Source organism: Aquarana catesbeiana, linkage group LG01 (genome assembly GCF_042186555.1).
Source record: "Aquarana catesbeiana isolate 2022-GZ linkage group LG01, ASM4218655v1, whole genome shotgun sequence".
NCBI lineage: Eukaryota > Metazoa > Chordata > Amphibia > Anura > Ranidae > Aquarana > Aquarana catesbeiana.
The window spans coordinates 986,336,317-986,349,176 of record NC_133324.1 but is presented as its reverse complement, the minus strand read 5'-3'; the positions used below and the strand labels follow the sequence as shown (position 1 = coordinate 986,349,176).

Here is a 12,860-nt window from a genome sequence, read left to right as displayed (position 1 = left end):
GGTGAGTCACTGTGGAGAGATAGGAGCTGGCAATTAGCCGACAGCTGAGCGGCCATCTCAGAGAAGGAAGGGCTGAGCCCAGCCCTGACAAATGGATATAAGTGACACAGTTCCAGAAGACAAGGTATGTCTTTTGTGCCTCACAATCTACCTGGGTGGAGGTGTAAGATCCTTTACACAGAGGAGGAATAGCTCACCTAGTTCCACGTGTTAAGGTCAGATCATACAATGGAACTCTTGCCTGTCTCTTGTCCCTCACAATCCAGCTAGGCAGAGGTGGGAGGTCCTTCACAGAAGAACCCCCAAGAACCAGTTAAATTTGGAAAACTCATATACACACAGATGTGGAATGGGTCACCCAGTTCCAGAGGACAAGATAAGGGTCATACAATGGAACTCTTACCTGTCTCTTGTCCATCACAATCCAGCTAGGTGGAGGTGGGAGGTCCTTCTCAGAAGAACTCCCAAGAACCAGTTAAGTTTGGAAAACATAGATGCACACAGATGTGGAATGGGCTACCCAATTCCAGAGGACAAAGTCAGGTCTTACAATGGAACTCTTGCCTGTCTCTTGTCCCTCAAAACCCAACTGATTGGAGGTGTAAGGTCCATTTCAGAAACACAACCAAGTGACCCATTTTTGGTGGAGTAAAATTTCTGTGTGTGATTAAAACAATTACAATGCAAAGGGTGCTAGAGTGAAAGGTGTTTCCGAAGGACATGGTTTCTAGTGAAACACTTTTTGACATTTTTCAGCATTTGTTTTATTTAAGGCCCTCTGGATTAAGTCACTTGATGTCTCAGAGCTTCCAATTAAATCAGCACTGGGAGATTTCCATATGCCAGGGGCTGTGATTGCAGGTCTCAACAAGGAGCAGGGACCTTTTAAAAGCCTACCATGTGTTACTAGCTGCATCTTTCACACTGACCAATGTCTGCATGGTTAAGGTTCTCCACTCAGGGCCACCAGCCAAACATATCTTTTCATTACTGACCCAAACAGAGAAATGCTACCCTGCCCTTTAGCCCTCCCTCGATCTAATGTCACTTCCTCCTGTTACAAATCCCTCCTCTCCGATATACTAAAATCAAAAGTCGTACATAAATTATACATAAGTGTGATTACTTCTCTGAACATTTACAATCTGGTCATAATAGGTGGAGATGTAATAATAATAATATTGGTGTATTGTGTCTTCTCAGGGGTCTGTAGGAAGATGCAGCTCTGGGCCTCCATAGTGGATTTCCCTCCTGGATTTGAGACTGCAAGGGAGAATGAGGTGGTGAAGGTGTCATGTAAGGAGCAGTATGACAACAGAACATTCCGTCTGACCTGTGTGAAGAACTCAGACGTTTTCCAGTTTTATCCCCATCCTGAGCCGTCACCGTGTACACGTAAGAATTGTTCACTTCTTACAAACCCAACGACATGAAATCGCGCATACTGTATATGTCAGAGATTTTGCCTTCTCCTTGATCATAAGTTTTCTTTGCTGCTTCCTTTCTGTTGCATCAACAGTGAGGGCCTCAGGAGTGTCACCATTCCCCTACTAGGAGCTCTGGTGAACACATGGTAATCTCAGGTTCCACCCCCTCATATGGAGCCTATACTGGTGACTCCACCTCTAGTGTCCCATCCTGTCATCTGTGTGTGCTTTGGTTTTGTCTACTATTGCCTATATGCCTTGTCAGACCTTTTGGCGTCCCATTAGATCACCCTGGTGCCCCCCCATGACGGGCTTTGAATCTTCTCAATTCTAGGGAAATGTCAGAGGTTGATAAATTTGGGGCAGAATATAAGCATGTATCCAGTAAAGGAATATTATAGTCAGGGTGAAGAAGTCACCTTGACGTGTCCCACTGAATACTCACCAAATTACAACAAAATCTGATGTATGAGAGCCAACGGCGCCAATATCTGGAATGTGACCAAGGTTTTCTGTATCTACTCCCCAAGTAAGTCATACATCTAATTGTTGTATTTTTTTCTAATATTACTAGTTAAAAAAAAACAGAGAGAAAAAAATTGTGAAAAGGAAAATAACAGCTAAGGGGAGAAGGAGAAGAAGGCGTTGGTTAAGGCTGATCTCCTGTCTGATCAATGTTACTTTGTATCTCTCTATATATTATCAATAAAAGTTTATATATAGTGTTACTTTGTATCTCTATGTCTCCCATATGATCAATGTTGATAAACAATGTCACTTTGTATCTCTTTATTTCCCATCTGCTTACAAAATGTACCTGCCCGGGTGTTCAGACATTTGACCCTCTTTCTGCAGTTTGGCTAATAAAGTGTCACTTCTCTCAGAACTGATCCTTACTTTGGATAAGAAGCTGATCCTCTTATCCTTAGCTGTATTTTTGGTTTGTGGTTTCCCATCTTCTGATTCATTTCCTCCCACGATTAACCCTCAGAGCTCCTTGCTCACTTCTGGTCTGGCCTTCTCTCTCTTCACCTTGTATTACATTGGGCCTCCTTGTCACCCTCTGTCTAAGTTGTGTCATCAGTGAGGGCCACAGGAGTGTCACCATTACCGTTTTTCAGAGCTCCAGTGAAGCCTCATACACACGATTGGATTTTTCGCAGACAAAGTGTCAGACTTTTGTCTGAAGGGTGTGTGCCTGGATTTTGTCTTGCATACAAACAAACGGTACACAATTGTCAGCCAACAAACACAAATGTAGTGACATACTAGACGTACTACGAGCTGATAAAGAGGAAGTTCAATTGTCAGGCACCACACTTTGGGCTCCTTCTGTTAATTTTGCGTTAGTAGAAGTTTGGTGAGTGTTGATTCATGCTTTTCATTTCGCGCTTTTCATTTTGCACTTTTCAGTTTGCGCCTTTCATTTCATGCTTTTCAGTTGGTTTCTGAACAGCCGTTTGTCAACCAGCCATGTTGCGGAATTGGAGGAGATAACGTGTTATTTATTATTGGCCTTGGAGTTATTGCTTTGACCCAAGTCCAGTCCAGGAACAGGAGGAGGAGGATTTCTTGGACCAAAAATTGGTTGCTTTATTAATGGTGACCAATTATGTCATATGCCTTTGCTGCGGGAGCTCCAGGAGAATAATCCGGATGATTTTTCGGAATTATCTCCGGATGACGGACCCCTGCTTTCACCAACTCTTGGCATTGCTGACCCCCTATATTAAGAAGCAGGACACATGCATGAGGCTTATATTTTATTTTTTGGTTGAATAATAATGATTTGATTTGGTATATTTTCTATATTTTTGGATGCATAGAATGTACTTCTTGGTTAAGTTCTATTGGCAGATATCAGGTCTGATTTTATCTGTTTTCTTTTTTTAATGCACAATAAAAAAATTGTGTAGAATAATACTTGGCTATGTGTTTTACTTCAAATGACAGTTTGGGAGTCGGCAGTTATATTTTATAAAATACAATGTAAAATTAACAAGGGACACCAACATAGTTGTATCTTTGATCTTAAATATGACGGGATAATGGTGTTGTAACTTGCACCAACAAAAAATAACAAGCATAATAATATTATTCTTGATATCACTATAAAAAAAAGCCTTTGAAAATACGTTTGGCAGAACTCCATCAGTATCCCCAGCAAAGCAGCTTCATTATTATCCCATTAAAGAAGAAGAGAATTGTGCGCTTAATTTCCAGATTTCATAATTTGCCGCGTCACGAATGTTAATTCTCCATTATGAATGCTAGTTTACAAGACCGACTGCTTCTGGCTCGTCCTTGCTTCCGAGCATGTGTACTTTGGACTTTTGTCCGAGGGACTTGTGTACACACGCTCGGAAAATCCGACAACAGACCGTTGGCCGCCGAAAATTTACTAGCCTGCCATCCAACATTTGTTAGCAGAAAGTTGGCCAGCAATTGTCTGATGGAGCGTACTAATGGTCAGATTTTAGGCAAACAATTATCACACAATTCCCAGAAGAAAATCTGATTGTGTGTACGAGGCTTTAGAGGTCTCAGGTTCCACCCCATCATGGTGGGAACATACTGGTGACCCCACCTCTTGTATCCCATCCTGTTATCTGTGTGCACCGTGGTTTGGTCTAGTATTGCTCACACACCTTGTCAGGTATTTGGCGTCCTATCAGATCACCCTGGTAGTCCCCAGCAATGGACATTGTGTCTTCTCTATTGCAGGGAAGTGTGGGAAGTTGATGCATTCGGGGCAGAATATCAGCATGGATCCAGAAAAGGAACATTATGGTCAGGATGAAGAAGTGACGATAACGTGTCCCGTAGGATATTTACCCAATTACAGCAAAATCCGATGTATAAGAGCCGACAGCACCAATGTCTGGAATGTGACCGAGGTTTTCTGTATCTACTCACCAAGTAAGTCATACTTCTAACTGGTTCCCACCAAGTGGTCATATCACCTCTTATACCCAAAATGTCCAAATGCCATCTTATGTGACAATATGGAGGATGTTCTATCTACTTCTCCAAAACTCATCCAAATCCAGTATGGAGGAAGCAGTGCTATGGGAGCTCCTCACCCCTCCCCCCATGGAGCAGAACAATCCTTACATATCTGCTATGGGACTGAATTTTCAGCCAAACTGTCATTACATAATACATGGTATACATACGGAGCACGCAGCACCCCATATTGACAGAAAAACACAGAATTGTTGACATTTCTGCAGATTTATTAAAAAAGAAAAACTGAATTATCACATGGTCCTAAGTATTCAGACCCTTTGCTGTGACACTCATATATTTAACTAAAGGATATGCTTCTATCCCTGCAGACCTCCCTCATGAATGATCTTTCATCCATCTTTCACAGAGTCACCTCTGACATTCACAAGCTGGATGACAGGATGACTAACGCTGAGAGGGGAATACAGGCCTGCACTTCTACAGTAAATGAAGTTATTGATGCTTATGACACTGTTAAGGAAGAACAGTCATGGATGCGTGCCAAAATGGCGGATTTAGAAGACAGGTCTCGCAGGAACAATATTAAGCTGAGGGGAGTCCCAGAGTCCATACTCCCTGTGGACCTGCCACGCTACGCTAAAGAATTGACACACCTAGTGATACCTGAAGCCTCCCTAAGAGATGCTATCATAGACAGAATACATAGAATTGCCAAACCATACCACCTGGCAGCCTCAGTCCCTAGAGACGTATTGATGAGGGTTCACTTCTATCAAACCAAAGAAAAACTCCTTATGGGCCTTAGAGCTAAATCACCCCTACCTGCTCCCTATACTGGGATCCAACTTTTCTCTAACCTGTCCAAATACACCCTCCAACTGCGACGTCAACTAAACCTGATAACCAAAGGCCTACAGAACCATAAAGTACCATACAAATGGCGCCACCCAGCTACTATCCTTGTTGTATGCAATGGACAGACACACGCAATCGGAGACCTAGACAAAGGCCTCAAACTCCTCCGCTCCTGGAGTATAATTCCTGATTTGCCAGTCTCTGCCCTGCAAAGCAATGGTTTTATGCCACCCCGTAGACAACAGGGCCGCCACCTCACCTGAGGATGTACTCTTCAACACTACATTGGCCGACAACTATTTCTATGGTCCCCCTGAGCTCTGACAACCTGCTACTTTAGCTCTCTATCTCCAGTGATATTGACTCTGTTTACCCCCACATAGAGGATTCAACGGTGTTAAACACCCCCTCTAATCTTCGCCTTATTGAAATATACATCAATAACAACATCATATCAATCACCAGCGAATCATACTCCAAGTTCTTTTCCACTAGTTTTCGCATTTTATACCAGTGATCTGTAAATGCATTTCTCTCTTGGTTACTAACATATTGCTCTATCCGCAGTATTCTAGTCCACTTCCATTTCAGACCCTTGGATTGCCATCAAAGCACCACTGCGTTCTAACTCCAAGATTCACCAGACGACAGAAACAACACCATACCACTACTGGAACGTCAACATTTCTACAATCGGACTTCCACTCCCCGGTCATCGTATTTGACTCCCAACTACCACCGGACCCACCCTCCAGCAGCAAACAGTAATTTTCCCCATCTGTTCCACGCCACTCATTTAACTAAAACTAGAGGGGTCATGATTGCAATCAGAGAATCACTGGACTTCCAACTACTAGATATAGAAACAGACCCCGAGGGTCATTTTATTATTCTTGCCTGCAAAGTCAACAAAGTGACCTACACAATAATTAGCGTCTATGCCCCGAATTCTTGTCAAACGAAATTCCTACACAGAGTTCTACGCAAAGCCAAACCCATTCAAAAAGGACATGTAATACTCTGTGGAGACTTCAATCTCGTCCCCAAAGTATCCATCGACTCTACCTCGACAGCAACCCGAAGAGACTCACCTCTGAAAAAATTTATCTCCTCCCAAGACCTCTACGACGTTTGGCGCTGTCATCATGGCTCCGAACGGGACTACACCTTCTTTTCCTCCAGGCACCGCTCATATTCAAGAATAGACCTGTTCCTAACCAACAAGTTTATTCTGCAAAAAATATCTAACTCTTCAATCCACACCACGACATGGTCGGACCATGCCCCAATCTCTATCACGATTCAAGATTCTAACTTACAACAAAATACATTAATTTGGCGAGTAAACAACCATATTATTCAACATAATCAATATGCGCCAACTATCTCAGAACAAATAGCCAATTTTTTCTCACTAAACAAAGGCTCGGTGCCCGACCCTGCCGTGGTGTGGAGTACGCACAAAGCGTACATGAGAGAAATGTTAATTAAACTAAGCTCTTATCATAAGAAAAAGAGGACGCAACGTATAGACGATTTAACAACTCAAATAGCAGCCCTAGAACTGAAACACAAAACTGACCCCCAAGACCACCAGACAAATCACCTCTTGTCCCTCAGACAGGAACTTAGAACACTACTCCTTCACTCTTACGAATTCCTTCAGAGAAAATTTAAAGCGACCTCATACTCTACCTCCAACAAAGCGGGAAAGAAACTTGCGCAACGACTAAAAGGTAGACGCACCAAAACCAAAATATCTAAATTTTTCCACCCCCACACAAACGCCCCACTGAGTAACCCCCAAGACATAGCCAACGCCTTCAGTGTCTATTATGGAGACTTATATAATCTAAAACAGGACCCCCACACTCCTCAACCCACTCCAGACGATATTGATCAATTTCTCAGAAAAATAACATTACCCACACTGACTGAAGAGCAACTGACCGCCCTAAATGCCCCTTTCACGGAACAGGAAATAAAAACAACAATTGCCTCGCTACCTAGCGGCAAAGCCCCAGGCCCTGACGAACTGACTGGGGAATACTACAAGCAATTTTCATCACAATTGACCCCATACCTAACAGAACTTTATAATCACGTTGCCTCCTCTTCTGCTTTTTCTAAAGAATACTTGAATGCATTAGTGATAACACTACCGAAGCCAGGGAAACAGTCAAATGTAACTCAAAATTTCCGCCCAATATCTCTGCTCAACCTCGACCTTAAAATATACGCTAAAACCATAGCAACAAGATTGATTAAAATTATGCCAAATTCTTGGAGCCATTATGGCACTATACTCCAACCCCGAAGCTCAAGTTTACACAGAGGGCATGCTCTCATGTCCATTTCCCATTACTAACGGCACCCGCCAGGGATGCCCTCTATCTCCTCTCATATTTAATATGCTCATGGAGCCCCTAGCAGAGAGTATCCGATCTCATCCCAACATTTCTGGCGTACAAATTGGAACTACACACCATAAGATCAGCTTGTTTGCGGATGACGTCATTCTTATCCTATCCAATCCGACTGTTTCCCTGGCGGAAGTACAAAAAATGCTCCAATGGTTTAGTTCGATCTCCTATTACAAGGTGAATACATCCAAATCCTTTATCCTAGACATAAACATAAACACCACCATAAAAAACCTACTACAACTACAATATCCTTTTGCATGGGCTGACGCTGACATGTCTTACTTGGGCATAAAACTCCCAAGACACACTAAAAACCTATATTCAAACAATTTCCTTCCACTCCTCCAGGCCATACAACAAACAACACAACAAATAGCAAAACACGAACTTTCTTGGACAGGCAAACTTGATCTGCCTCCCCCAAATACTTTATTATTTCAGAACCTTACCCATTCCACTATCCGCAACATTTTTTAGGTCCCTCCGTACAACGTATAACAAATTCCTGTGGAGTGGTAAACATCCTAGATGTGCACATCAACAACTGGTCAAGCATAAACTGGTGGGTGGTACGGGCTCTATAGATTTTGAAGATTATCATCTAGCAGTTATCCTGGCTCAATTACCCTGCTGGTTCCAACCATCCCCAACCACGCTGTGGGGACAAATTGAATGCTCCTCACTTGCACGATCAGACCTGAAAACCTGGTTACTGAGCATCCCACTGGGCTCCCCGATCCCAAAGTCCCTATCTCCAACTATGAAAGCATCAGCGCATGCCTGGAGAAAAGCGTCAACCTCACCAAACTACACTCCCCATGAACCACAAACCCATATTCCTTTAACCACCTTGAAACATATAATGCCTGAACTCTCAGTAACATCATGGACACATAAAGGCATATGGTCCCTACAACATTTGTTACAAGACAACTCCCTCAAACCATTCTAACAATTGCAAACTGAATATGCACTACCTGCATCTGAACATTTTACTTATCTTCGTATACAGCACTGCCTCAAAACTGTCCCCCTTCCTCTGTACAACATTAATCCCAAGACCTGGAGTTACCTCACTAACCCTGACACAAATCTCAAGGGTATCTCCTATTTTTACAACTCCCTCCACAAAAAACGTACCTTCACCAAACTAAAACCACATCGGAAATGGGAACTTGATCTGAACCACGAATTCACAGACAATCAATGGCAACAAGCCTTTAAATCAATCTGTAAAGCCACAAAATGCGCGGCCCTTTGGGAACTGGCGCAGAAAATCTCTCTGCGTTGGTATATGACCCCAGCCAGAATCACATCCATTAATCCTCAAATTCCCAACACTTGCTGGAGATGTAATTCATCCCCAAGTGATCTACTCCATATTTTCTGGATATGCCCTCTTCAACAAACATACTGGGATAGTATTTTCCACTTAATCTTGAACATCACTCACATCAAAACTCCCCCCTCCCCAGCACTTGCGATCCTGAACCTAACTATTGAAAACATTCCCCACCCTTTTAGACTGGTGACCACCCATGTCCTGATGGCATCTAGAATAATATAACTTAATATAACTAGACACTGGTAGTCCGTCACACCTTTAACTCTAACCCAAGTCATCGACTTGGTATCATTACATTACAGCCATGAGCATTCATCTGCTACTTGCATGAACCATTATACAAAAGTATACACCAACTGGCAACCATGGACCACCTGGACTAGACACTGCGCATCTCACGTCTAAATATACTGCAGTACAGCCCCTTTCTCTTGGCCAAGCAATACCAAGAATAGCACAGTATTACATGCATACGTTTCATCTGGTAACCTTTCAAACGTAACTACCTTTTCGAAGTATTACAAGATAAGATGGTCCACTTCGCTCCTGTGGCTCTAGAGATCCCACATGGGGTGTCACACTAGTGAAGTGGACCAGCCACAACTCTGAAATATTAGATATTTTATAGACACTGGTTTATTACTTACTTATTACAATAGATTTCTGCTTATGGATAAAAGTTGTACTCTAATCATAATGGAGTTATCTTTCTTGAATTGTTCACTTAAACGTCATTGCATGACGTACAATGTTCAATTGTACACTGTATTTCTTTTGAAAATTAATAAAAAATATTGATTAAAAATAAAAGGAAAGCCACACACCTGTCTATATAAGACCTTATAGCTCACAGTGCATGTCAGAGCAAATGAGAATCATGAGGTCAAAGGGACTGCCTGAAGAGCTCAGAGACAGAATTGTGGCAAGGCACAGATCTGGCCAAGGTTACAAAAAAATTTCTTCTGCACTTAAAGTTCTTAAGAGCACAGTGGCCTCCATAGTCCTTAAATGGAAGACGTTTGGGACAACCAGAACCCTTCCTAGAGCTTGCCGTTCAGCCAAACTGAGCTATCGGGGGAGAAGAGCCTTGGTGAGAGAGGTAAAGAAGAACCCAAAGATCACTGTGGCTGAGCTCCAGAGATGCAGTCGGGAGATGGGAGAAAGTTGTAGAAAGTCAACCATCACTGCAGCCCTCCACCAGTCGGGGCTTTATGGCAGAGTGGCCCGACGGAAGCCTCTCCTCAGTGCAAGACACATGAAAGCCCGCATGGAGTTTGCTAGAAAACACCTGAAGGACTCCAAGATGGTGAGAAATAAGATTCTCTGGTCTGATGAGACCAAGATAGAACTTTTTGGCCTTAATTCTAAGCGGTATGTGAGGAGAAAACCGGGCACTTTTCATCACCTGTCCAATACAGTCCCAACAGTGAAGCATGGTGGTGGCAGCATCATACTGTGGGGGTGTTTTTCAGCTGCAGGGACAGGACAACTGTTTGCAATCGAGGGAAAGATGAATGCGGCCAAGTACAGGGATATCCTGGATGAAAACCTTCTCCAGAGTGCTCAGGACCTCAGACTGGGCCGAAGGTTTACCTTCCAACAAGACAATGACCCTAAGCACACAGCTAAAATAACGAAGGAGTGGCTTCACAACAACTCTGTTGACTGTTCTTGAATGGCCCAGCCAGAGCCCTGACTTAAACCCAATTAAGCATCTCTGGAGAAACCTAAAAATGGCCATCCACCAACGTTTACCATCCCCCCTGACAGAACTGGAGAGGATCTGCAAGGAGGAATAGCAGAGGATCCCCAAATCCAGGTGTGAAAAACTTGTTGTATCTTTTCCAAAAAGACTCATCAAAAGGGGCTTCTACTAAATACTGAGCAAAGGGTCTGAATACTTAGGACCATGTGATATTTCAGTTTTTCTTTTTTCAATAAATCTGCAAAAATGTCAACAATTCTGTGTTTTTCTGTCAATATGGGGTGCTGTGTGTACAATATGGGGTGCTGTGTGTACAATATGGGGGGCTGTGTGTACAATATGGGGGGGGGCTGTGTGTACAATATGGGGTGCTGTGTGTACAATATGGAGTGCTGTGTGTACAATATGGGGTGCTGTGTGTACAATATGGGGTGCTGTGTGTACATTATGGGGTGCTGTGTGTACAATATGGGGTGCTGTGTGTACAATATGGGGTGCTGTGTGTACAATATGAGTGCTGTGTGTACAATATGGAGTGCTGTGTGTACAATATGAGGTGCTGTGTGTACAATATGGGGTGCTGTGTACAATATGGGGTGCTGTGTGTACAATATGGAGTGCTGTGTGTACAATATGGGGAGCTGTGTGTACAATATGAGGTGCTGTGTGTACAATATGGAGGGCTGTGTGTACAATATGGGGGGCTGTGTGTACAATATGGGGTGCTGTGTGTACAATATGGGGTGCTGTGTGTACAATATGGGGGGCTGTGTGTACAATATGGGGTGCCGTGTGTACAATATGAGGTGCCGTGTGTACAATATGGGGTGCTGTGTGTACAATATGGGGTGCTGTGTGTACAATATGGGGTGCTGTGTGTACAATATGGGGGGCTGTGTGTACAATATGAGGTGCTGTGTGTACAATATGGGGGGCTGTGTGTACAATATGGGGTGCTGTGTGTATAATATGAGGTGATGTGTGTACAATATGGGGTGCTGTGTGTACAATATGGGGGGCTGTGTGTACAATATGAGGTGATGTGTGTACAATATGGGGTGCTGTGTGTACAATATGGGGTGCTGTGTGTACAATATGGGGTGCCGTGTGTACAATATGGGGTGCTGTGTGTACAATATGGGGTGCTGTGTGTACATTAATGAGGAAAAAAATGAACTTAAATGATTTTAGCAAATGGCTGCAATATAACAAAGAGTGAAAAATTTAAGGGAGTCTGAATACTTTCCGTCCCCACTGTATATATATATATACTGTATATAATTTTTTGTACAATCTATAGACAAAAATAGAAACAAAATAATAATAAAAAAAGACACTTTTTTCTATTTTGATTCATATTAGTTAAATAAAGTAAGTGTTACTGCAGATTTAAAGTATACATTGTATTCTGTAATTCGTTCTGTTTAAAATTACACTAAAATTATTATTCTGGTACAAAGTATTGCAAAGTTATTTACAAATGAATGAAAGGCCGCCTTTTTTAATCTTGAACTTTTTGCAATGCAACAATAAAAAAATTTAAAAAAATTCATAAAGATAAAAACATGTCCTTTTTATTCCAAGCAGTATTTTTGGGGTGTGTGTGCAGTACACTCGGTGGCCACTAGTGGTTGGTGGTGCAGTACACTCGGTGGCCACTATTGGTTGGTGGTGCAGTACACTCGGTGGCCACTATTGGTTGGTGGTGCAGTACACTCGGGGCCACTATTGGTTGGTGGTGCAGTACACTCGGTGGCCACTATTGGTTGGGGGTGCAGTACACTCAGGGGCCACTATTGGTTGGTGGTGCAGTACACTCAGGGGCCACTATTGGTTGGTGGTGCAGTACACTGGGTATCCACTATTGGTTGGTGGTGCAGTACACTCAGGGGCCACTATTGGTTGGTGGTGTAGTACACTCGGTGACCACTATTGGTTGGTGGTGCAGTCAGCTGTATAAAATTCATTATCTGGTTTCTGATTCTCTCATTGTGTTTTCTTTCATTCCAGCTGTTATTCCGATCATCTCAAATCACTCGGTGTCCTGGAAGTGAGTATGACTTATGATCACTATGTCACATGGTGTCAGGGGCCCTATGATCACTATGTCACGTGGTGTCAGGGGCCCTATG

General features: G+C 42.9%; 2 protein-coding genes across 12 annotated transcripts in view; both read left to right on the top strand.

The window, feature by feature from the left end:
- The window catches only part of LOC141124036 (uncharacterized), a 256,951-nt gene that overhangs the window by 146,785 nt on the left and 97,306 nt on the right, over nt 1-12,860 (top strand). The window lies entirely within an intron of this gene.
- LOC141124104 (uncharacterized) overlaps nt 1-12,860 on the top strand; it is an 84,910-nt gene that overhangs the window by 70,876 nt on the left and 1,174 nt on the right. Inside the window, exons 3-5 of the mRNA XM_073612188.1 lie at nt 1,204-1,395; nt 4,152-4,346; nt 12,739-12,778. Of these exons, the coding sequence (XP_073468289.1) occupies nt 1,204-1,395; nt 4,152-4,346; nt 12,739-12,778 (427 nt within the window). The remainder of the gene's footprint in view (nt 1-1,203; nt 1,396-4,151; nt 4,347-12,738; nt 12,779-12,860) is intronic.